This window comes from Typopeltis vanoorti, chromosome 18, assembly GCF_054136105.1.
Source record: "Typopeltis vanoorti isolate ZY-2024b chromosome 18, IOZ_Tvanoo_1.0, whole genome shotgun sequence".
Taxonomy (NCBI): domain Eukaryota; kingdom Metazoa; phylum Arthropoda; class Arachnida; order Uropygi; family Thelyphonidae; genus Typopeltis; species Typopeltis vanoorti.
The window spans coordinates 41830243-41858147 of NC_143566.1; the positions used below are offsets into that span (position 1 = coordinate 41830243).

Here is a 27905-nt window from a genome sequence, read left to right on the forward strand (position 1 = left end):
GAGTCTGGTGTAGGGGTAGGAGTGGGTTTGCTCATTGCTTTATTAAATTCCTTAATCGAGGCTTGTCTTCACCATATGTGTGGTGGAACAATGTTAGATAGAACAGGCAGCCAGGATAGAGGGGTGCTTCTCACTGTACCACTAATTGTGCACATGGTAGAGTTCAGCTGGGTGTCTGTAATGTTAGTGTGTGTACTTCTTGTCCAGACATGGGCACAATATTCTGCTGCAGAGAATGTGAGGGCTAGTGCAAACAACCTTAGGACTTCTGCACCACAACCCCAGGTTATTCCAGCAAGCCTTGAAATGATGTTATTTTATTGGAGAGGTTGATGATATGCCTTTTATAAGTTAGGCTTCTGTCCAGGCTTACTCCAAGGTATTTTGGATGAGGCTCATGTTCCATTTTTAACAGAAGGAAAGGTTGAGTTGTCGATTCACCTCTGCATTGTACAGGTGAAATACTGAGGACACTGTTTTTGTTGGATTTGGCTTCAAGTACCACTGGAAGAGTACTTCAAAGAACACCTTTGAAGTACTCTTCCAAGGTGTTCAGGTCTGTATTTAAGGTTGATTCTAGGTTGGTAAAGGAGGTGGATTGATGTAAGATCGCTAGGTCATCGGCGTACATATACTTGCTTGATCTGGTATGAGGTAGATTATACACATAGATGTTAAAAAGTATAGGGGATAACACAGAGCCCTGAGGAAGACCATTGTGAAGGAATCTGGGCCTGCTCTTTTTTCTGCCAATATGGACCTGGATCTTTCTGTTGGAGAGAATAGATTCAAAAAGTTGTTGAAAGTTTATTTTTCACTCGGTTAGACTATAATAAATTTAGTTTAATCCTTTATCCAAGTGTGAGCAAACGAAGAGTGCACCTGAAAATATCTTCAGGACTGGGATAAGGTAGTACAACACCAGGCAACTCTTAGCAAAGGTGGACCAAGCTAACATCACTCCTATCTCAGTATCTCCCATAATGCAAAACACATCTCCTTGCAGATATGTATAGTGTTATGCATTAAGGGAAGGCCACTACCCACACTAGTTTCGACCTTTGTTGAGGTCTCTTCAGTGGGAGCCTGGCCCAGAAGTGGAGATACCAGGCAGAAGCAATGGCAGGTCATCTTTACCTATAGAAGTTGCTAAACAGTGTGCCACCTTTTTATTAAATTACTCTGGATTTAGAGAAAGATGTTGAAAGTTTATTTTTCACTTGGTTAGACTGTAATAAATTTAGTTTAATCCTTTATCTAAGTGTGAGCAAACAAAGTTTGCACCTGAAAATATCTTCAGGACTAGGGTAAGGTAGTACTCACACTTGGATAAAGGAGTAAACTAAATTTATTATTAGATTCAAAAAGTTCTAGAGTTTTTTTACACTTTATAATATTTCCGAGTTTTAGGAGGAGGCCTCTGATCCAGACAGTGTCGTAAGTGTTAGGTCATTGAAGGTGGCTCTAGATTTAAGTTTCTTCTGGAAGCTTGCTTCAATTTGAGTTGCCAGGGCCTGGTCACAGCAATGTCTTCCTAGCCTGAAGCCAGTTTGTTCAGTCAGGAGTGGTCTTTCAATGAGTGGTGAAATTCTTTTAAGGAGAATTCTTTCAACGAGCTTAAAGGTGGTGCAAAGCAAGGAGATAGGTCGTAGGTTTTTCATTTCATTTGGATCTTTCCCTGGTTTGGGCACGGCAATTATTTTTGCTTCCCGCCACAGCTTTGTTAATTTACCAGACATGATGATTTCTGAGAAAAGGGCAGCCAGCCTTGTTTGGTCATGTTGACCAAGATGTTTTATGAATTTAGGGAGTATACCATCCACTCCTGCAGCTTTGCCATTCTTGATAAGTTTTAAGGCTATTTGTACCTCTTCCCAAGATATTGGGTGTACGAGTTCAAGAAGCTCGGGTTCCGTTTTCAGGATTTGAACCTTATTACCAACTTATGAGTAATCAAAACTGAAAATTCAATTCGTGAACATAGCACCATATACTGGAATATTTATAATACATTTTGCTGTCAACAAATTGCAAATTTTTAAAAACTTAAGGAAAAAAGGTGCCGATACTGAGTATCATTGCGTACCGCCAGAAAAAAGCATTGATCATTCTCCATTATTTAGAATGAACTGAATTGAGGGAAATTGGACATTAATATGATGGTAAACATTTATCATCTTTCTTAGGATTGGACTAAATATGGTTTTATTTTGAAAGTGCAAGATAGATACCAGTGAAATAGGAGAGAATAAAAAGGTGATCTAGAACAGGAGTCAAATTTGCAACATCTTTAGAATAATCAGTGAAATGGTATCAAGACAAGGAAATTTTAGTATCTAGTTTGATAGTTTGGACAAGTTCTTTTGATCATTTACCAGGATCATTAACTTAACAACAGGAAGAAAACAAATTAGAAGATTGAATTTTTTTCAATGAGTTAATGATGCAGTATAATATCAGAGTGCACATATGGTTCTATTGCATCTTTATTTTGGTTCTTTAAAGATAAGTTTTGGATGTATAAATTGCTTGTAACTAATTCAAGTTTTGGTACGAACTGAAAAGGAAGATACAGAGATATCATAAAAGCTTTGCAATATATTTGATTCTTCTCTTGCATAGCCTTGTGACATTTTTTTGAGAACTAAGGCTTAAAAAAGAGACAAATTTAAAGTGGAATAACGAATAAATGTTTCCATCTCATTAAGAATTGCTTCTATGTTAAGTGCAAATATTTGGATCAGAAGACTGAAAACAAGCACAAAAGTCACAAGTCATTCCACTTAACATTCTTTTCCTATCCACACCTGGAAGAGAGTAATTGCCTAGTCAAGAATATTTAGAGAGTGGTTAAGGTTATCTGTTATTCTGTTAAGTATGTGAGCAATGTGTATGATACCACTGTGATAGGAGATACCTTGGCATTACTACCTGCTGGATTACAGCAGTTGAAAGAAGAAATCCAATTTGAGTTATGAATATTAAAATCTTCAACCAAGAAGATTTCACTATTATGAAAGTTGGACTATTGAAAAGCATTTAAAGAAAGGAAATCAAAAAGTTCATAATGGCTGATGACATTAGAACAGGGAAAAAAAGGCAGTATATGAATTTGCTGGAATGAAAATAGCAAGAATTTTAGCCAAAAAGAGGAGACTCTAAATTGGAAATTACTTTGACATGACATATCATAACAAAGATACATAAATGTCACCTTTGAAAATGATGAATCAGAGTGTATAATTGAGAAAGTATTTTCTTGAAGAAGCCTGAAATTTGAGTTAGGAAAATCAGATGTGATTTTGCAGACTGGAGATAGAAATGAACAGTGTAAGGTTGAAAAAGACTAGGTCTGTTTTTGAAGCATATCTAGAAACTGGTAGAGACTTCTAATATACAGTAATAGATTCTAATTTACTAAGTTATGCACATGGAGAATTTCACCCAACTCCTTTACAAATAGCCTTGGCAGTGTTCTCTACATCCCACTATGGATTCCTTCCAGGCACTTGACAGAATAGTGGCAGCAAGATTATTCCTTAGCTCACGTGCAAGGTGCTAAGGCATCAGTTGCGATCAGTCCAATGTACCACTAGCTACCAGTTTATGGAATAACCATTTTGAGGTTGTAATTTCAGAAAAGAAGATATGTTAGTTCTCTGTTATGCCTATCATAACTCTGAAAACATCACTCATATTGTATAATAGAAGAAATGAGGAAAAGGTATGTCATGACAGTCTTAGATATTTGTAGAAAATCATTTGCATTGTCAGTTTGGTGCTTTTATGAGGGTGGTCTGAAAAGTTCTCGGCCTAACAATTAAAAAACGATATAATTTCAAATTTATTTTTATTTTTCAACGTAATCTCCCTTAAGACTAATAGATTTTTTTCCAGCGATGCTCCAGCCCATTATCCCGTCCGTGTAGTGGTTTTCAGTAAGATCTACAAAATACCCACCTCTACAGCTCTACACCTCTTGATTCGAAGAAAAACGCTGACCAGCGAGGAAGAGTTTTAGTTTTGGGAAGAGATAGAAGTCAGAGGGAGCCAAATCTAGGGAAATAGAGTGGATGTTCCAACAATTGATAGTGCAGATCCCTTAATTTTCCCATTGTCAAAACACCTTTGTAGGCAGGTGCATTGTCCTGATGAAAGATGATTTTTTTTTTCTAGTCTGGTTAAAAGATTGGAATAATATTCCTCAGTTATTGTTTTAGCCTTTTCAAGATAATTAATAAATAAAATGCCTTTAGCATCCCAAAACACCAATACCATGACCTTTACTGCTGATGGAACCAACTTCGTCTTCTTTGGTGCTGAACAACCAGCTTCTGTCCACTGTTTTGACTGCTGTTTGGATTCTGGTGTGTAATGGTGAATCCAAGTCTCATCCATAGTAAAAAATTGATGCACAAAATCAGTTTTATTCTTGTTAAAACGCTCCAAGCACTGTTCAGAGATTTTCATGCTAGTGCATTTTTGATCTGCTGTGCAAGTGCAGCACCTGTCTTGCGCAAAGCTTTTTCATTTGCAATTCTTCATGCAAAATATATCCTACATGTTCTTTTGAAATGCCTACAATCTCAGCAGTTTCACACACTTTGACTCACCAGTCATCCAGTACGATATCATGCACTTGATCAGTGATTTCTGGTGTTGTTACACTTTTTAGACATCCTTCACATGGATCATCTTCAAGGCTGGTATGGCCACATTTAAACTCGTCAGCCCATTTCTTAATTGTTGAAAATGAAGGAGAAGAGTGCCCATAAACTTTTATAAACTTCAAATGAATTTCTTTTGTCATTAAACCTTCTTTTACAAAGAATTTAAACTGCACAAAGAAATTAACTGCACAATACTCAATTTTATCCATTTCAAGGGATACAGACAACTTTTGCTTCAGACAGCTGCATAAAACAAACTACTTGATAGAATAACTTGCAATTTCACATGGATGCTTATGACAGATGTACCAACTTAGAAAAAAAAATCTTGCCGATAGTGTTGCCATCTACAGTTGAGGCTGAGAAGTTTTCAGACCACCCTTGTATCTTGTACAATATGGAGTGACAGTGGTAGTAGAGAAAGGATACTGAACTAGGTTCAGCATTCATCCTCCACTACTACTGTAAAAGTTTTGATCAGAATAAGATCACCCTGGGCAGAGCTGACTACTACTGGGTGCATCCCGAGGTGGCGGATCAGGGAACAGCCTTCAGATATGGAGGCTAGCTGCGATATAAGCAGAGCAATCTGGTGAATAAGCAGCCATGGACCAATATCGACTGAGCTATCAGGGCATGGGGGAGCAGAAGTGGCAACTCTGTTTCGCTTAAAACCTCACAAAGCCCAATGACAACTCGGTGACATGGCGAGTAGTGCCGCCATTAAATAAGCACCTGCTGGGGTCACTGCCCCTGACATTGGGAAACAGCATTGTCAGTACTGACACAAGGTTGAAGCCAAATGATGACGGAAAAGCTTGTGATCAGAGATTTGCAGATGGCAATATGATTATATTGTGTACGTCTGTAATACTGCAGAGCAGAAAGCAAATGGAGAAACTACTGCTCTACCTTATCTCCAGAACAACCACCATGGTGAGCAAACCCTTACAATTGGTCCCAAGTTCCCGGCGTCCCTTAAATGGGACAGGGGTGCGAAGAATCTCCGGGCTCAAAATGGTGTCCACTTTTAAAATTGCAACTTGGAATGTCAGAACTCTGTATGAAGCTGGCAAATTAAGAAATGCCACAAGAGAAATGAAGAGGCTGGGCATCCGGATTTTGGGAATTTGCGAGACAAGATGGCCGGGATCTGGAAAGTGTCAACAAGATAATACGACAATGTATTACTCTGGGAATGATGAGAACAAACATCGACATGGTGTAGCTGTAATAGTAGATGAAGAAATCAATAAATCAGTAATAAATTGGATTCTATTTTCTGAAAGGATAATGCTGTTACAGCTTAAGGGAAACCCCGTTAACATGAATATCATCCAAGCTTATGCACCCACAGCTGACAAAAGTGAAGAAGATGTTGAAGAGTTTTATGAACACCTAAAAGAGATTAAAAACCTAACAAAGAAACATAATATAAACATAGTGATGGGTGACTTCAATGCAAAAGTGGGAAGAGGGGGTGATGGAGAAATTGTTGGCGAACATGGCTTAGGCACCAGAAACGACAGAGGAGATCGCCTAGTCCAGTTCTGTCAGGAAGAAGATCTAACAATAGATCTTCTTCCTGGTTTAAACTTCCACCCAGAAGACTGTATACTTGGAAATCGCCTCAAGATAACCAACATAACATTGTCAGAAATCAAATTGATTATATACTGATAAATAAAAGATTCCACAATAGTATAAAGAGTGCAAAGACTTATCCTGGAGCAGATATCTCATCAGACCACAATCCCATAGTTGCAGAAGTACGTCTTAGATTAAAATCAGCTAAAAAATCACAAAAGAAGAAAAAGAAAATTGATGTAGAAAAACTGAAAGACCCAAACATAAATAAAAGTGCCAAGACACAGCTTAACCTGCGATTACAACAGATTAACATAGAAGAAAATAAAAGTGTGGAATCTCTTTGGAATAGCTTAAAGAATGCCATCGTAACAACAACAAGTATTGAAGAAGTAGGTTATGTGAATAATATAAAACAACAGGAATGGATGACAGATGAGATTTTTTCTCTTATCGATACAAGAAGAATGTACAAAAACAAAGACCTTGCCAGGTATACAGAAACACATAACATCATCAAGAAAAAAATAAAAGAAGCCAAGGAAATTGGATGAAAAATTTATGTACTGAAATTGAACTGCTTCAGAAGAAACATGATAATTTCAATCTGTATAAGAAAATCAACGAAATTTCTGGAAAACTGAGGAAAAAGCAAATAGTGTCTCTAAGAGACGAAAATGGAAAAATAGTTCTAGAAGAAGAGAATAAAGCACAGATTTGGATAAAATATGTAACAGAACTTTTCAATGATACTAGACAGAAGCCTATAAATATAAAAGATAACATTCAAGGACCAGCAATCAATGAATGAATTCTTTGATGAATGAGCCTTAAAAAGCTGAAGCTTTTTAAGGCTCATTCATCAAAGAATAATTTCAGGCTTCTGACAGTCAACATACCTAACTTAAAAGTTAGTCAGTTACTTTAAAAAAAATTACTGATAAAAGAAATAATGTTTCCTTTGTGTGTTTTTAGTGGTGCAGTATTGAGGCACCTTGTAGGCAAAGGCAGAGTAAGTACTCCATATGTTATCATGCAAGAAACCAAATAGATTTCTTGGCACAAACATTATTTTGCATGATAAAAATATCGATGTTTTATATTTCTTCATTAATGCTTACACTGTCCTTTTTTCATTAATAGTTAAACAGTTCATTCCTGACAATTTTTAATTTGTGCATTTCACTTCTTGTAGGTATAGTAACATAACAAAAAATAATATCTCAGAAGAGAAGTTATCACCAAGGACACAGAGTGGATTTTTATCAATGATGGCATATAACAATTCTAAACTTTGTAATATCCTCTTTTCTAATGAACTGAATTCCCGATGGTGCACAAAAGGAATTTTTTTTAATGCACTTCATCCTGGAAATCTAGTCAGCACATATTTGTCTCGTAACTGGTGGTTATACAGATTGTTCTTTGCCTTAGTTAGACCATTTACAAAATCTTTGGTAAGTGTAAAATGATTATTTTAGCTAGATGAAAATTGTTCAGCAAAGAATTTATTATTATTGTTTAATTAGTGTTCATGTTGTATATTCTATGAAATTATTTTAGCCCTGATTATGTTTTAATCAGAACTTGAAATCTGTTCAGATACCTGACATTTAATCATAATCAGAAATTTGTTCAAGACACCTGATGTTTAATGAGAACATGCAACTTGTAAACTGAAATTTGAGATGTCAGCTGTACTCATTTTATGTTCTTATAAGAGATTCTTAATAAGTGAAACACCACTGAGAAAAAATTAAAATATTATTTAATTCTTCCACAAGAATTAAGTTAAGGAGATAATAAATCCCTCATTATTTTAAATCTGAATAAGAAACTTGAAGATCGAAATATAAGAACTCTTAGATTTCGATCTTCGAGTTTCTTATTTGGCTTTAAAATAATAAGGGATTTATTATCCCCTTAACTTAATTTACATTGCTGAAAAAAATAGCCTCTTGGCTCTTTATCTTCCACAAGAAGTCAAAGAGAGAAACTGGGTTTTTATCAAGGATGGCATGTAACAATTCTAAACTTTGTAATATCCTCTTTTGTAATGAACTGAAGGAAATTTTGTTAATGCACTTCATCCTGGAAATGCAAGTAAAGAAATATTTCAACCACTACGACATCTTGAGGGAGTACAATATGAGACTTGTAACACACACACACACCGGTGGTGTAGCTAGAGCTTTTGCCGCCTCTCTCAATACGCACCAAAAATACTACAGAAAATCAAAATGACATATAGGTAAATAAATTAAAACACTATGTTTATTTTTGAAGTAAAACTTTAATTTCAACATTCTAAAATGTTATTTTTCTTGCTTTTCTGTTAGCAAATCATCGATTACATTGGCAAAGGCTATTTCATAGTAATGTAGGTAATTCTTAATCAATTTTATTTAGAAAAACTCCTCTCACAATTAGCAACACTTACAGCAATTGTGAGGAAAATTCGCAGTAGTATTACAATATTTGGGAACGAGTTCTCGAGACTGTATTTTAGAGTAAACTGCAAAAGTTCAAAAAGGTTCAAAGTGCCGGCCTTTCCTCTCCTCCCTAACTACGCCTCTGACACACACACACAGACACACAAAGGCAACATAAAACTAAGTGAAACACATGAATGAAAGACTAGAGTCCTAATTAGTGGGACACCCTCTGTGGGCAGCGTGATAATCGGGATCTCAAAGTACTAGTGTTTCCCATATTTTGGGAAGTTTTATACAACCATATTTATTTAAATTAGGCTGATTTCTGAGAACTGCTGCAGATTCCAAAAATACTCTTTCTCCTCTAAATTTACTGTGATAGATCATAGTGGTCTTTTTCTAACTGATTCTTTGAGCCACATCTAAAACATGGTCTGCAAGGCCCAAATGACCATAGTCATGACTGCAGATGTATTTTTTGTGTTCTTCCATATGGATGTTGTCTGATCTTTCTGTCTGTCTATAGTAGGCCAGCTTGCTGGAACAGGACACTTGTATACTCTAGACACAGAGAGAGAGAAGAGAGCTGATCTTTAGCAGAATGTATAAGGTTATCAAGCTTTCAGCAGGGCTTGAAAGATGTGCAGAGATTGTATTTCTTTAAGACTCTTGCTATTTTTCTGAAGTGCATCGGATATAGGGGATGATGATAGCATTACTAAAATCTTTCTGAAGAGAAGGTCGAAGACTGGGAGAAGAATTGATTATTTTTTTAATATTGTGGGAACTGTAGCCATTAGATAAGAAGGTGTGGTGTATACAATTAAGTTCTACTGTAAGGGAGGACTCATTGGAACAAAGGCTCTAATGGTTAGTGTTTTAACAATACTGTATTGTTGAGAGGAGGGTAATAGGAAAGTTTGTTAATGTATCTGCCTGTTTGAGTGGGCTTCCTGTATACTAAAAATGTAAGGTTACCATTGGGTAGGCTTGTTGCCAAGGTGTCTAGAAAGGCTAAACTATTATTAGTTTCTTTTTCCATGGTAAACTGGTTTCTAGGTTTAGGACTATCGAGGTAAGAGAGGAAAGAGTGTAATGTGGGCCATGAGGCTAAATACATCTGTTGTTTCAAGGATACTTGTGACATATGACTGAATGATATACTCACGTAATTACAAGAGAGATATTTATTTAACCAAATGTTTCGGTCTGGAAATAGCAGACCATCTTCAGTGGTATTACAAGAACAGTTTAAAAAATACAAGCTAGAATACTAACAAGAGATCATTAAAATTAGAACACGACACGTGATGTTTCATACTTAGTGATATAACATCGCATGGCGTGTTCTAATTTTAACGATCTCTTGTTAATATTCTAGCTTGTATTTTTTAAACTGTTCTTGTAATACCACTGAAGATGGTCTGCTATTTCCAGACCGAAATATTTGGTTAAATAAATATCTCTCTTGTGATTACGTGATTATATCATTCAGAAGAATACATCATCCACATATCTTAACCAGATAGAAGGTTTGACAAGGGCTGAGTCATGAGCTTGTTTTTCAAAATGTTCTATAAAAAATTGATAATGGGGAGAGAGAATCCACAGAGATACCCTCTATCTGTTTATAAATTTGCTGACCTTGAATTCACCACTAGAGGGCTGTAAGGAGTGTAGTATTGGTAAGGAGCTCCAGAAAAGATAAGTGTTCTTTGAGTAATAATTAGCAATATTTCTTGAATTTCAGCATTGTACTATTTATTTTTGAGAACAAAGTGTGTCTGCATGATTTTTGGTGTGATTTATTAAATTGTTAGATTTATTATTTATTAAACAGAACAAACACAATGGCAGTACTCACAAGGTCAACCACGCAGGTATCAGCCGGTGCAACTAGGCAAGTGTTGCGAAAATCAAGTGGCATTAACAAAATAGATTTTTTGATTTGATGTCGTGAGTGTAATATGTATGCATGGTGGAGTGTAAGAGATGTGTTTTTGGAAAGAATGGATGGGGAAAGGTGTAGATTTGTAGGAAGTGTGATATATTATTAGACTATGAAGCAATAAATGCGAAACAGAAAAGATAAAAGAGGTTGTAAATGAAAGAAACGGAAAGGAAATAAAAGCTAGTGAAACTGAGGGAGTGAAAGAATGTAAAAATGTAGAAGAGAAAGTTAGCGAAAGTAAGAATGTAGAAGTGAAAATTAGTGAAACAAGAATGTAGAAGCAAAGGTTAGTGATAAGGGAGTGAAAGAAAGTGTGAATGAGGAAACAGAAGTATGGTGCATCAGAGTGAGAGGTTGCGAGGCTATGGGAGTGACAGAGTGAAATTGTCGGTCTGCAAGATTTGATGAAACATTTATTCAAAATGGAAAAACAAAATGAGGAATATGTGGAGTCATATGAGACATTTAGTGAAAACTAATGAAAGTGTGCAAAAGAATAGAATGAAAGAAAAAAGGGCAAAAGAGGTGACAAGTGACTCCAGGATAGCAGTGTATGGAGATTCAATAGTTAGAGAATTCGATAATGAGAGAATCTATAATGTCAGCTATCCAGCAGTAAGAATGAACAGGATAATTCAGGCATTGGACAGGAGGAGGAAACGAGCAAAAGAACTAGTGATGGTTGCAGGGACAAATGATTTAAGTGGACATAAGGAGTATGTAAGGGCAAATATCATGAGGTTATTGAGAAGTGTGAAAGAAAATAGTGTAGTGGAAAAGTTGTCAGTGTGTTGCTTAGGTATGATAACGAAGTGTTGAGATGGAAGAGCTAGAATCATGGTTGGTATACTAGTGGAGTTGTGTGAAGAGAGGTGAGTACAGTTTGTGAATGTATGGCATGTGTTTGAGAGAAGAATGGAATTATACAGATGTGATAGGTTGCATTTAAATGGCTTTGGAGTGAATGTACTGGAGAAAGTGTTGCTAAATGAAAGTACAGTGTGTGTGCTGCATGCAAGAGCTCAAAAGTAAGAGATGAAGTGATAGATCAGGAGAGTGGTATTGAAGAGACAGGAGACGATAGTAGTGTAGGGAAAAGTGAAAGTTGAAAGTAGCAGTGAATATGTGTGTGTGGAGATGGAGTATATTGCGATGCAGGTGGGGAAGTTGAGACTGAGCAGATATATATGGTAAGTGGTGATAAAGGTGATTGGGCAAGGTAGGTGTGGTGGGGAAATTGCAACCAACCAGTGGCTTGGATAAGACTGGTTATAGCTAAAATGAATTGCTGTATTTCTTTGCAAATGCCAGAAGTATCAGAAATAAGGGAGATGAAATGGTTTTGGTGATTAAGTTTATTCGCCTCAAAATCATTGGAATAAGTGAAACATGGTTAAATGAAGACGATATTCTAACGGGAATAGAAATGGAAGGATACAGAATTTTTTGCAAGGATTGAAATGGCCGGAAGGGAGGGGGAATGCTGCTGATAGCAGGACCACATAGGGTAGACATGAAAGAGGGAAATAGCGGCACTGCTTATGAGGCAGTGTGGTGTAATGTGGAAATTGACAGGAAGTCATATTTAATTGGATGGTGCTATAGACCAGAGAATGTGGAGGGTAGCGATGAAGAAATGTATAAAAAACTTGGATTAGTGAACGAAGGAAAGGTAATTGGTAATTACTATGGATGATTTTAATTATGGCGGTATAGATTCGAATGAAGAAATAGCATTTGAGAATAAGGAAAATTAATTTCTTGAGAGATAACTATCTCAGGCGGCATGTAAAGAAGGGTATGCAAGGATTGACAGTTTAGATCTGATCATATCATCAGAGAATGTAATTGTGAGTGCGGTTTCACACTTTCCTCCAGTTGGCTAGCATGATCACCTAGGTTGTAGCTAGCCATATGCAGACTTCTGTGAGGAAAGCATATATATGTGGAATGATAAGGCTGGTTATTATGACAAGCTTAGGAGACAGTTTGGAGGTATAGCATGGAATGAGGAGTTGAGCAGTAAGGAAATAAATGCTACTTGGGACCTGACAAAGAAATACATAACAGCATCAATGTGTGAATGTATTTCAAAGGCCAAAAGGCTAAATAAGGTAGGTCTAAAATGGATGAACGAGGGGCTTAAGCACGAAATCTTCTGCAGCAGTACAAGATGAATAATGAATAATCAGTTTCATGAAGAGTATAAAGAAAAAATCAGGATAGTGACTCAGTTAATAAAGAAAACAAAAGTGCACTATGAGCAGAAATTGGCAAGATGATGTTAATGGATGAAAATGGTAGAATGGTAACTGCTGCAGAAGACATTGTTGAGGTATTCACTGATCAATTTATAAGGGTGTTTGATCCTGATCAGGGTGGAATCATGAGAAATTTAAGTGTAGAGGACATAGGTGAGGATAGCTTAATTGTGAGTGAGCAGGAGGTATTTGAGGAAATAAATAACCTCGATGTCAATAAGGGGACAGGATTTGAAGACATAGCACCGTGCGTCTTGAGGATGTTCCAGGGAATTGGCAGTAGTATTGGCATGATCCTTATTACATTCTTATACATTCTAATTGTAATTACATTCTTCTTCTAGGGTAAACTTGATACGAGGATGAAATGCGTTTAACTTAGTGAGAAATTGTTGAAGTTCATCCGAAGAGCCATTCCATACAGCAAAAATGTCATTGACATATCTGAACCAATGAGTAGGCCTGGGAGAAATGTTATCAAAGATACGTTTTTCAAAATGTTCCATAAAGAAATTGGAGATAGCAGGAGAAAGAGGATTACCCATTGCTGTTCCTTCAATTTGTTGATACAGCTTATTTTTAAAGGAAAAATAACCACAATTTATTACAAAATCAAATACGTTTACCCTAAAAGTAGAATCAAATAAGCAGTTAGCCTCTTTAGATCTTCTAATTCTTTGCCAACCAGATGGTAACCTACATTTCTCAGTTTATAGAAAGAAGACTCATACAGGCCATTATATCCATGCGGAATCTCATCACCATCCCAGTCAAAAGGCAGGAACTATTAAAACACTGGTTCATCGGGCCCACTCCTTTTGTTCTTCAGACGATCTTTTACAGAAAGAACTACAATATATAACTTCTTCCTTTCTGTCTAATGGTTATAAGAATTGCTTCATTAAAAGAACTTTGAGTAGTTTTAATATGTCTTCCTCTTCAAACACAGAAGAAATAACGTGCATTACTATCCCTTATGTACAAGGCATCAGTGAACGTATAGCAAAAGTTTTAAAACCACTTAATATTTTTGTTGCCTTTTGACCGTTTAGAAAAATCTCCACCTTTCTCACTTCTCCTAAGGACAAGCTTCCACATCTTAATCATCCAGGTGTCTACCAGATTCCTTGCTCTTGTGGATTATCTTATTTTGGACAAACGGGAAGATCTGCCTCTATTCGGCTAGAAGAACACCGATCTTATATTGAATACTTTAAACCTGAAAAGTCTGGACTTGCAGAACATGCCATCTTCACTAGACACAGAGTTCATTGGAGAAAGACGACTTCTTCACAAAAGTCAGTTTCTCATGGAACGCCTTTATAAAGAAACATGTGAAACTCTACTTCATTCTCGTAACTTAAACAGATCCGACGGCTTACATCTATCCCCTTTATGGGAGATAGTACTTTACAAATCAACTAATCTTTCCTAACTTTTTATTCTATTGATTTTTTTTTTTAGGAAAGTTATTGACCTTTTTAGTTATCTTACACCAGCTACTTAGGTGGTGCTTTTTGGAATTGTCAGTTATTGTTTAATTTGAGCTTAATGTACTGAAATTGCCTGTGACACACAGGCGAAAATTATACTATTAAATAATCTTTGTACGTGAGTTTTTTCCATTATTAATTTTGTATCGATATATCTACTCACGGTATACCTCTTTTAAAATGTAACTTCTGCTGTCATGTGTGCCTTACACGAATCCAACACTAATAAAGATTTTGGGTTGAAAAATGCCATTTTTCTCTTTCGCCACACATTCTCCAGCTAAAATTTCATAACCTCCTAATTTATCTAACCTTTATCATTAGCAATAACAATAATATCTTTGGAATTACAACCTTTTGGAACAGTCTTTCTTCTTTTGAAAATCACCATTGGTGGCAGTTTGGAACCATCTGCATTACGCAGAGAACCACAGTAAAGTTAGACTTTTCGTGCCCTGTTGTAGCAACTGAAACTTCTTTTGCTCCCTTCAGATTCATAGTCCTAGAACTAGGCATGTCAAAACTTACGGGAACCTCATCCATATTCCCAAAGTGACAAGCATCAACCCCACACAAGTTTTCTCTCAGAAACAAACAAAATTTAGCTACTTTTGCTTCCCAGTCACATGGCAAATTTTGTCCAACACTAGTGGAGGAGCATACACTTAAATTATAATAAAATTAGTTTAATCCTTTATCCAAGTGTGAGCAAACAAAGTTTGCGCCTGAAGTATCTTCAGGACTAGGGTAAAGTGATACAACACCAGGGCAACTCGTTGTAAAGGTGGAGAAAGCTACCAACACTCCTAACTCAGTATCTCCTATAATGTAATGCAAAACACATCTCCTTGCGGATATGTCTAATGTTATGCATTAAAGGGCCACTACCCAGACTAGTTTCGACCTTTATTGAGGTCTCTTCAGTGGGAGCCAGGCCCTAGTGGAAATACCAGGCAGAAGCATTAGCAGGTCATCTCTACCTATAGGAGTTGCCAAATGGTGTGCCACCCTTTTTTAATAAATTACTCTGGATTTAGAGAAAGATGTTGAAAGTTTATTTTTTCACTTGGTTAGAGTATAATAAAATTAGTTTAATCCTTTATCCAAGTGTGAGCAAACAAAGTTTGCGCCTGAAGTATCTTCAGGACTAGGGTAAAGTGATACAACACCAGGGCAACTCGTTGTAAAGGTGGAGAAAGCTACCAACACTCCTCTAACCAAGTGAAAAAATAAACTTTCAACATCTTTCTCTAAATCCAGAGTAATTTATTAAAAAAGGGTGGCACACCATTTGGCAACTCCTATAGGTAGAGATGACCTGCTAATGCTTCTGCCTGGTATTTCCACTAGGGCCTGGCTCCCAATGAAGAGACCTCAATAAAGGTCGAAACTAGTCTGGGTAGTGGCCCTTTAATGCATAACATTAGACATATCTGCAAGGAGATGTGTTTTGCATTATAGGAGATACTGAGTTAGGAGTGTTGGTAGCTTTCTCCACCTTTACAACGAGTTGCCCTGGTGTTGTATCACTTTACCCTAGTCCTGAAGATACTTCAGGCGCAAACTTTGTTTGCTCACACTTGGATAAAGGATTAAACTAATTTTATTATACTCTAACCAAGTGAAAAAATAAACTTTCAACATCTTTCTCTAAATCCAGAGTAATTTATTAAAAAAGGGTGGCACACCATTTGGCAACTCCTATAGGTAGAGATGACCTGCTAATGCTTCTGCCTGGTATTTCCACTAGGGCCTGGCTCCCACTGAAGAGACCTCAATAAAGGTCGAAACTAGTCTGGGTAGTGGCCCTTCCCTTAATGCATAACATTATACATATCCGCAAGGAGATGTGTTTTGCATTATGGGAGATACTGAGATAGGAGTGTTGGTAGCTTTCTCCACCTTTACAACGAGTTGCCCTGGTGTTGTATCACTTTACCCTAGTCCTGAAGATACTTCAGGCACAAACTTTGTTTGCTCACACTTGGATAAAGGATTAAACTAATTTTATTATACTCTAACCAAGTGAAAAAATAAACTTTCAACATACACTTAAATTGTTACTCTTCATAAATCCAAAAACCAAGATGGGTAGGCCTTGAAATCCTTTATATTATCGTTTTGTGCAATTCTTTTCAATTCCTGCAACACACGGACAGTAGATATTCTCATACCTTTAGCTCTTTCACTAACAACCCAATCAAACAGTTTTTTTTTTCCTATGGTTGGCCACAAGCACCTTCTAAACCTCATAGCACGTTTCCTCATATTTAAACATTTCAGAACGTTTCAGTCTTTCGCCATTCACGAACACTACTTTTTCCAACACTGAACAATCTACCAGCTTCACGATTCCCTTTTTCCTTTGCTACTTCTACGACTTCAAACTTGAACTGCGCTGTGTAGGATTTTCTCCGAGAAGTACTTCTGTCTTCCATGGGTAATTCAGATCTAATAACCAAATATAAACAAATAATGATTTACTTCATGAAATATTTTAAAACAGGATGTACGGAATAATCAACCACTGCTATACTAGCAACGCACATGCTTTTAAAGAATTCCTCTGTCCTCTGTCTGTACTTCCTAACTCTACCGCTAGTTGGCGCATGCACGTTATCTATACATCAAAAGGAGTGATGAAAATGTCGAGGTGCATGTTATACGTTAGGTGCACGTTATCTATCGAAAATTACGGTATATAATTTCTTGGTATCTTTAATTTATAGTATAACCAAGTAGAAAAATTTCCAACACCTGTTCCTGCAAGTTGGCCTACTATGGACAGGCAGGAGCAGAGGAGTGAGGAGGTCTTTGCATGGAGAGTACTTGCGAGTGGAATGCATTGCCTGAGTGTGTTGCGAATGTGAACACATTGAATCATTTTAAGGCACGATTTGGATGAGCACTGTATGTAACAATGTGTATGATGAGTCCCTGACTTCATGGAGGTTGGATGTTAATAATAATATACATTCCACTAAGGTTCAGCTCCCTTCTCTCTCTCTCTGTACCTGGAGTATACAAAGTGCCCTGTTCCTGCAAGTTGGTACTATGGACAGGCAGGATCTGTCATTTGGGCTTTCAGACCATGCTTTAGATATAGAATCAGTTGGAAAAAGACAGTTTTGTGTTGCCTTTGTGTGTGTGTGTATACCCTCTGATGATGTCTTGGTGTCTCTTACAAAATATTGGTCAGGCATGCATTAAATCTCCCAGATACCAGTGCCGACCATATTGCACCCACATCACCCGTTGAATTATATGATTTTATTAAAAAACTTAAGAACAATAAAGCTCCTGGACCAGACGGCATCTCAAACAGGGTGATCAAAAAGCTGTAGTGCACCTGACCAGTATAATAAATGCAATCTTAAGACTTCACTATTTTCCTTCCACCTGGAAACTGGCTGATGTAATTCCTATACATAAGCCAGGCAAAAGACCCACACTTACCTCAAAATTATCGTCCAATCAGTCTCGTCTCCAATCTGGGTAAGGTTGCGGAGAAAGTCATCCTCTCACGACTCAAACCTCAGTAAATGACCTAAACATCCTCCCTAAAGAACAGTTTGGTTTTCTGCAACACCATAGTACTACCCAGCAAATCCACAGAATTGTCGAATACATCACCACCAGTTACAACTGGCGGCAGTGCACAGGAGCTGTTTTCCTAGACCTATTCAAAGCATTTGACAAAATCTGGCATTTTGGACTCCTGCACAAACTTATCTCAGCTGGTACCTCACTAAAAATGGTTCATCTAATCCATTTATTTCTTCAGAATAGATCAATGCAAGTTAAAATCAACGGTTCTACATCGTCCCAGCACCATATCTTTGCTGGAGTGCTGCAGGAATCTCTACTGGCTCCATTGCTGTTTTCTGTATACATGTCAGACATCCCACACAATCCGATGACCTCCATTTTGGCCCTGTATGCGGACGATACAGCAATACTAACCAGATTTCTTAGACCCCATTTCATTACCAGAAAGCTTCAAGAAAACCTTCTAAAGCTGGAGGGTTGGTTCTCTGAGTGGAGATTGGAAGTCAACCCCCTGAAAAGCTCAGCCATTCTTTTCTCAAAAAGACCAATGTCTCCTGCAGGAGATGTGTTACTATTCAATACTAAAATTCCCTGGCAGACAGAAACAAATTACTTGTGTGTAATTCTCGACAAAAAGCTATCTTTCAACCAACACATCAAGTCTGCATGCGCAAAAGCATCTAAAGCCATAGCCCAGATCTATCCGCTAATTAATAGAAATAGCAAGCTCAGCAACAGAATCAAATTGCAACTATACCAGATGACGATTCGTCCTATAATCACCTATGCCTCTCCGGCCTCGAGCCACACCTCTAATGCTAACATTATCAAAATACAGCGAGTGCAGAACAAGTGCTTGAGAATGATTCTGAATTCCCCATGGTATGTTAGAAACAATCAACTCCATAGAGACACAAATATTCCCTATATTTTCTCTTTTCTATAATCCTTAGCATCCAAGTTTTTCCTAAAGACATCCACACATCCCAACAATTTGGTTCAGCAACCTGCAGCATACGAGGCAACGGACATATTCAAATATAGAAGACCAAAAGCTATATTAGCCTCCTATAACGATGCATAATCTCCATGCCCATTCAGGGCGAGCATATGGCTCGTAAATTTTACCCTCACTGTAACTACAACAGATAGCGGGGAATATGAAAAGCATTTTGCTTTACTCCTAAAGACATAAATGTCAATTGTCAAAATATTGGAAGAATTAAATATTTTAATCTGGTTTTGTTGGAAGAAGAAAAATGTCTGAAGTCATTGTCAAACAAAGAAAATGCACATTTGTGGTAAATGCTACTAATGTGAATCCTATTGTAGATGGAGACTACATGAAATAATCTGAAGAAGGTTTACTTGCTTACATTCACTTCACTTGGATGCTTCCAGTCCTCTTCTGCTAGTATGAATTACAGTAATTCTAAAATAAAATTTAGCACATAACGTGAAGTTCTTATATAATTCTTCAAAATTATCAAAGGTAGAACTAAAGGCAGCAGAAATCAAAGGGAGACTTGCACTTGTTACTGTCGTAGCAGTTAGCACAATAAATAATATTATAAATCCATTAATTTCACACATTGTTACTAAAATAATTACTCACTAAAGCTTTCCATTATGCTTAGATTTGAAAAAAAAAAGAAGAAAAGGGAGTGTTATATAGTAACATAATAGTATCACAACGTGATATTTTTATGTTATTTGTGTTTCTTATTATATTTTCTGTGTTTTCCCTCAACTTAGTGGTTGGGAATGCTTCTAGTAATACTAGCATTCCCAACCACTTTACTACTACTTTACTAGAGAATTATTATAGAATAAGGTGGTTTCCCATTATTTTCCTTGTTGAATAGTATCCCATATCTGTAGATATTTGTGTTCACATTCATTTTGCTGACAACACTAACACCATAAAACTATCTGTTGATGAATTGAACTATAATCTGACATGGCTATTCACATGGCCATGTTTTTCAAAATCGCACATAATGCTTATTCCCTCTCCCATCCAAATGAAAATAAGCTTTTTTTCCCAAAAACCTGTGCTGTGGAATGCCTTGCCTGAGAGTGTGGTGTCTGTAAGGAGTTCGAATGTGTTCAAGGCACGGTATGATGAGCTGTGTGTGTGATAAAAGGACCTCCTAGATGAGTCTTTGACTCCAAGAGGTCTTGGGGTAATAATTACTATTATTACTATTATTACAGGCAACTCCAGGGAGTCATTAGACTCATCGCGGGAGGCCCCAAATCATATTCATCACAACTATTTGACATTCATACAGTATCTATCATACCTCGCCTTAAACTCATTCACTGTCACAGCATCCATCACAGACTCAGGGAGCACATTCCACTCATTCACTACTCTAAAAGTAAAGAACCCAGCTCTAACACCTTTACTAACCACACTTTTGCCCAGTTTCCATGGGTGTCCCCTAGTCCTCCCACAACCAGCCCTGTTCTCAAAAATATCTTCTAAATTAATTTTATAGAAACCCTTCAGTAATTTGAATGTCTCAATCATATCTCCCCTTCTCCGCCTATCAACCAATTTTTGCAACCCACAAATCCTCAACCTGTTCTCATACGGTTCATTCCACAGACCTGCTATCATCTTGGTCACTCGCCTCTGGATCCTCTCCACCTCCTCCCCATCAAGAAGAAACCTAGGTGACCAAATCTGAGCACAGTAGTCTAGATGGGGTCTTATCAAGGCTCGATACAGAGGAACAATAACCTGCTTGTCTCTGCTTGTCAACGTATTCTTCAGCAACCAAGTGATTTGATGAGCTGTTTTGGTCACTTTTGCAATGTGTCCCCTAAATTTCAATTCCTTATCTACCAACACTCCTAAATCTCGTGCCTCATCAATTTCCTGGAGCACGGTTCCACCAATGCAGTAAACTGCCGCCAATCTTTTCACCCCAAAATGCATAACCTTACATTTTGCCACATTAAACTGACATCCATTCTCCTTAGCCCAGACCTTATAATAATAATAATAATATTGTAACATAGCACAGCCTTTATTTGCCTTTTATCCTGTTGAGTGCTACAACATGTCCCCTTTTGCATGTGATTCGAAAATTTGAATGTGTACCCGCTTTCTACTTGGAATTGTCTGTTATACAAATTACCACAAGCTGATTTATCTGAATTTGCAGTTCTAATATTTCAAAATAGTGTTTGTCCTTAGGTTTTGGACACCAGTCTAGTTACCTTTTGTTTTGGCAAATAGAAGCACAAGCCTCAAGCAAAATCAAGTTTTCTGCTTTGAGGCCACATGTATTTTGATGGTCAATATTACCGTTAGAGAAACATGTACTTACAAATGAGTTTTGCTGCTCTAGAAAAATGTCCGTGAACTCCTACTATCAAGTTTTATCATCAGTCATTAGCTCGTTTCATTTTAATCAGCAGTATAAATACACCAATATTTTTTCTGCCATTTCTTATAACATCAAAATAGTAACATGACAGTTCATATTTCATCCAAGGAATTAATGAGTAGAATTTTGCCAAACAGTGCAGTTTATTACACTCCTCTTCTTGAGTATTGTTTCCAAGTGAAGATGTGATGTTTTTCCAGATTGAACTTTCCAATTCCCTTACCCCAGTGTCACATCACAAATTATAAAAAATAAAAATTAGAATTACATACAAGCGTCTCATTAGAATTTGGATAGGGTACAGATTTATTTCTTTATTTGTAACTGCAATAATTACATATACTATACTTGACTATAATAATTCAATTTTAATATTCAGAATTTTTTAAAATCTTTTTTGCTCCAGATATTCCTCCAGATTCAAAATAGCAAGACTATTTTGAATGTTTCTTATCTGAAAAATTTTCTAAGAAAAAATGTCTTAACCTTTGTAACTTGACATCTGTCTATCAGGTCTACCAGATTCATCTCGTATACTGATGTCAAGTAAAGAAATGTTAACTTATATCATATAACATCCTTGACAAGAAGGATGTTATATGATATAAGTTATAACATATACTATAATTGATATTTAATATTATTTATTATTATTATGTGACACCTCCAGGGAGTCCAAGGGCTTATCGCAGAAGGCCACGCTACTGTACTTCACTAAATACATCTCACCCTCTCCACTAACACTTAATTCTCCTCCATCAATGCCATCTATCACCCATCATCATGGACAACAGTATTTTTTTATCTGTAAACTGTGTATTCTTCATACAAATTTTTTTGTATGCAGGCATGATGAAAAACCTGATTTTCTGGGAGAAAAGCCCTGCTAACCTCTGTATGAGATCGGCTAACTTACCTTCAGTTGGAAAAGCCCATGTAAGGATTTCCCATGTCATGATGAGAATCAAACCCAGGTCTTTTCCAATCAAAGGGCGCAATGTTCTGCTGTTCTTCCAGTTGCACTACAGAGACACCTATTATTATTATTAATTATTAATATTATTTAACATGAATGTTTAATATTTAAATCAATATTCAATCACATAAGCAAACAAAAGCAAACTCGCACATGCACGCATGTGTGTGTGTTGAGAGAGAGAACCACATTACACAGGTTTTATTTCACATCAGATTTTTATTTTTTTGCATAATTCATAGTACAACTCTTCACAGGCATGAATAATGGCATGCAAAGATAGAGGATTATACTTATTTTGAGCAATTTGCATAATCCCATGCCAGATAATGTCATCCAGAATCCTCTGTTTCTAACCTTCTCTGGTTTAAGGCTTCCTTGCTCCATCCATTTATTCACCTTACTGCTCTTGAAATTCTGAAAATCCCTTGATCTCTTTGACTTTTTTATGATTGAAAAAGTTTAACTATGTTTCAAACAGTTAAGCCAAACAGTGAAGTCATCTTCCTTGGTGAATTCATTCAGACCAAAAGAGATGCAGAAGTATTTGCTGTAATCAGTGATCTAGTAACTCATATCCAACCCACTAGAATACCAGATGATCCTCTCTGCTCTCCCACCACCTTGATTTTTCCCTAACCATTTCTCTTTCCATTCTCAATCTTGTGTTCTTTGCCACTACAAGAATGCCAAGTGGGAGATGATCTCTGGGACTTATAATCTTACTTTCCATGGTCATATTGCTGACTCCACTCCCAGTAATGATCTGAACACTTGCTCTGAACAAGTTAGTGAAATTATCCTTACTAGAATGAAAGCCTTCGTTTTCCATTCTGATCAGCATTGTGTCCCTATTAAAGCCAAGGTTTAACAGCAAGTTTGCAAGGCATTCCAAGAGAAAAATTTAGCATACTACAGGTAGCTAACCACAAACTTCATTTTTGTTCTCAGCCCATACTGAAGCATATAACATATGCAAAACAAAAATAGGGTTTGCATTCAATGAGAGTAGGTCATTTGTATAAATCAGGAAGAGAGTGTGTGTGATATTATTTTAATTAAGTAGTATTTTAATTTTGCGATTCATGTTTGCAGTGTTGTTTCCTAACTTGTTTCAGTTATCTTTTATTAACATCCTTTCTGCATATATTCATAAAATATTCTTTAAAAATGTAGAATTTATATTGTAAATTTGTACTTTTCAATTTTATTTTTATTTTTGTTCTGATTTGTATCCCACCTACTGTGATGGTCTTACACTAGGCAAATGAAAATAATCTGCTGTCAACAACAGTCACTTTACAGTGTCATTTAATTCTTGAAGCTGCTGTGCAGTTTGAATAATGGCAAAAGCTAGCAAATTTAAACTTAAAAAAAAAAAAAAAATTTGGGTTCTAAATGAATTTCCATGAGTCAGCTATGTTTTAAAAATGTATATTTTTGAAACATTTTAAAACTTTTTTTCCATCGCACATACAGTTTTCACAAAATGTCATTTTTACTTTTATCTAGGTGAGTCCTTTTCATTCTTCTTTTCATGATAGTCTCTCCCACAAAAGATAACAGCACATTAATACTGTGGTTGGACTAATAGTTTTTTCTGAGCCACAGGGAAAATTAAATTAAATAGGAAATTAAATTTCCTATTTAATTTTCCTTAATTAATTTCCATATAGGAATCTATTTTCTTAAAATTTTAAGGAAACTATTGGGAGTGTTTTATTATTAAATCCAGTTTTACACTTTCAGCATCTGGTATGGTTTTTCCATAATGTTCATCTAAGTCAGTGCAAATTGGAGCATCTGAGCTGAACAACTATGAAAGATTTGTGGAGGCAGTCCTCTCTGCAGCCCAACATTGTATCTTAAGAGGATATGGAAGGAATGGTGGAATATGGAATATAGAATTTCAAACCACCCACTCACAGGACATCCCTGGGGAACTCCTTGAAAGCCTGAATGCCCAAGAAGAGAAAGATGGCAGTCAACCGTACAGGATATAGACTTCAGACATTCTAGCCAGAAAACCTGGACAATACTACTACAAAAACTAGGAAGTGCTTCAACCTTGAATGCATTACATAGCATTTCAATAGAAACAGAGAGCTAGTCTCTAGCTACTTGCCCCATAGCTAGAGAATGGCTCTGCCATTTCTATTCGAACATCCTTATCACTAGCACTGATGTTTGAATAGAAAAGCCAAACACACCAATCAGATAGCAAACCATAATTTGCTATCTGATTGGTGTGTTTTTAATTCCAGAACACCTTGACTGCAGGTGTTCTGGAATTAATCTCTCCAGAACACCTGCAGTCAAGAAACATATAAGAAATATTAAAATGGAACTGGATTGGGCAAAGCATTATGATGGAATCAGAATTTTCTCACCATTTCACCCCTTTCAAACTTGCTAAAGCAGTTCAGGCTACTGAGAGTGAAAAAACCACTTGTTCAGATGCTGTGTTTCCAGAGTTTGCTAAGCATATGGGGCAGGTAGCTAGAGAATGGTGCTGCCATTTCTATTCAAACATCAGTGCTAGTGATATGGATGTTCGAATAGAAATGGCAGAGCCATTCTCTAGCTATGGGGCAAGTAGCTAGAGACTAGCTCTCCATTTCTATTGAAATGATATGTAATGCTAACAGTTTAAGATAATAGCCTGGCAAGAGTGAGGACAAGTCTGAAAATTACTGCCTGAGAGCATTACTTAGCATCTTCTACAAGATCTTAGAAAGACTCATTTATAACTACATAAGCCCAGTAATCGAAAAATGTATCCCCCATAGAACAGACTGGGTTTACACAAGAGTAGCTGTGTGATTGCTTTTACAGCCCATATATAAGTGGGCTTGTAAAAATGTTTGAACGCAGATCTCACAGCCATGTACAGCTGTGTGTGCATGCGTGCAGGCATGACATGCATCTTAAGTTACTTCATATAATATTATGTAAAAAAAAGTTGAACTTTTATTTACAAATCTATATCAGTTTCCTGTAAATTTCCTGAGGTACCTGCAAAAATAACTTATTTAAACTTTTGTTCTGAAAAGGAATAGAATTTGCCATAGAGGTACTTGAAATGATGCCACTCTTTGTCTAAGGCTTTTATGAACTGTTAAGTTCTATGTGAAATGGAAGAAATACGACCCCCCACACCCATAGGAGAAGGGGGCATACAAACTTTCATAGTAAGTGTTTTTAGAATATCCCATCAGAAGGAATTTTCATGGGCATTGCTTGTGTGTTCTGCTTTTCATTTGCACAAAATACATTGCAAAAAACTTTGTATAACTAAATTGTTAATCTTGCAATATAAAAATGATTCTTAGGCCTCCACAGAGTAGCCAACTATATTCATATTTGACTTGATTAGCAGTTCCATTTTTTTATAACTTTCCTTCAATTAAATTGAATGAGCACTGGGGATGGATGCATGCAAGTCAGTACTGTGTGGGAGAACTCCTTTCAGAAGGAGTTCTCCCACTTGAGGCAGTAGTCTGAAAGACTACTGCCTCAAGCAATATTATGTGTAAAGTAAGGAAATGGTTGTAGAGGGTCATAAACAAAATTATTTCATAATAACATTTTTGTATAGTGTTGCCATTAGTTATTATAATTGCTGAACTACAGTTGTGTTCCACATACATGCTGTAGACATAATTTGTTTAGCCTAATTCAGGACTGTTAACATAGTCCAATTGAAACAGCTGAATAAATTTTAATAGAATTTCCAAATACCAAATTTATTAAATTACATCAAGGCAAGGAAGAATTATTATTATTTCGAATAGTTTTTCCAGCAAAAGTTTTTTATTTTCCCAGTGTTGAACCTAACACCAGTTTAAGAAAATTGTTGCATTAAAATGTTTGTACATGATCATATACATAAGCTTAGTGTGCTTTATAATTATTTTTACATAATAACAGTTTATTATTATTGCATAGGCATCTCCATGGTGCACAAAGACTCATCATGAGATGTTGACACTATCAAACCTCTTCATGAATACATATGTACAAATTAAATATCACTGATAGAGCACAGAACCCTGCCATAGTCACCTGCCTTCTCCTGGATTCTGCTCCTCTATATTCTACTCTTTGGTATTTTTATCGCTGTGTGCTAATTTCATTTATCCATATGAACTTGAAATTGCTTTAAACTGTTCAGAGTTGAATTTTTAATTGTTGACTCTGCCACTGTTTTTTGCATGAACTGTAATGTCTGACACATTTTATTATGTTATTCAGAGAACTTTATTGAATAGTGGTCATTGTTAAAAATCAAAGCATGTCAAAAGTTAGAGCATGTTTATGAAACATTCATTTTTTTGGCTTATACACTTTTAGATATTGTTTTGCCAATTCAGTTGATCTGATTGAAACCAAAATTTAAACAGTTAGTCATGTTTTAATAGAAATTATTAATATTAGTATGAATCATTTTACCAATAAAATAATCTGCTGGCACCAAAAATTGAACCACATGGATACCTTTAGCAAGTTTAAAATAATAAATTCTATTAAATTTCATCCACCCAGGTTGTTGTTATTGCAGTGTATAATTTTTAGGAATTTCTTCTTTATTTCTTCGCAACAGTCTTATTGAAACAAAAAAAAATTAATGGCTCAATGAATTTTTATAAGGTTCCATACCAAAATTTAACAAAATCCATTCAACTCAAATTTCTCAATGACTTGCTTATGCCAGTGTCATTTTATGCAATCTATATTTGATTGATAAAAATGGATAAAGCTTTCTGAATCAATATTTAAGAACTACTATTGAATAATTAAAATATTTAAGACAGTAAAACTGTCACAGGTTTGTATAATTTTTATTATTGCATAAAAAAACTGTATAAGTTATATAAAATTTACAGCATGTTTCTTAATTTACAAGCATATATATCTTTGCTGTATAATTAGAATAAATGTTGCATTAATTATAGGAAACTTGATATTTGATTAATATTTAAATATATTTACATTTCTTAGCAACAAGCAGCATCAACAAGTGTATATTGTGCTACAGCACCAGAATTGGAAGGCATAGGAGGAATGTACTTCAATAATTGTTATCAGTGTAATCCTTCCCATGAAGCAGGTGACAAAGAGCTAGCAAAGATTGTATGGGATATCAGTGAAAATATGATTGACTTTGCTCTTGCTAAAGCAAAAGCTATATGACAAATTTATTAATTAAGACTTTTTGTTGTAGTGTTGGAAAGATTGCCATGTGAGAAATATATTGGGTATATTCTGTAGAATTTATGCAAATTTGATGCATATAATCAATTTTTCATATAGAAATGCATTATTTATTTCTAATGTAATATCTTTTGGATAAATATTTATATTTGAAGAAACTGTAATCCTGCATATTCTTAACTGTTGATATACTTTTGAACGCACACACGCATTTACGCACGCACACAGTGTTTATGCCTTACTTTAAATTAAGAGTTCAGTAAAAAGTTATGTAAACTTTTGTTTTTGTTCCTAAAACTTTTTTCATGAGCATGTCAGCTGGTTTTCAACAAAATGTTTACACTGCATTAATTTAAAAATAGTTACAA

General features: G+C 36.0%; 1 protein-coding gene across 1 annotated transcript in view; it reads left to right on the forward strand.

Moving 5' to 3' along the window:
- Positions 1–27701, forward strand: part of Wwox (WW domain-containing oxidoreductase) — a 170531-nt gene extending 142830 nt beyond the window's left edge. The window contains exons 8-9 of the mRNA XM_090407946.1: positions 7453–7714; positions 27325–27701. Coding sequence (XP_090264072.1) covers positions 7453–7714; positions 27325–27516 — 454 coding nt within the window. The 3' untranslated portion in view covers positions 27517–27701. The remainder of the gene's footprint in view (positions 1–7452; positions 7715–27324) is intronic.
- Positions 27702–27905: the final 204 nt, after the last annotated feature.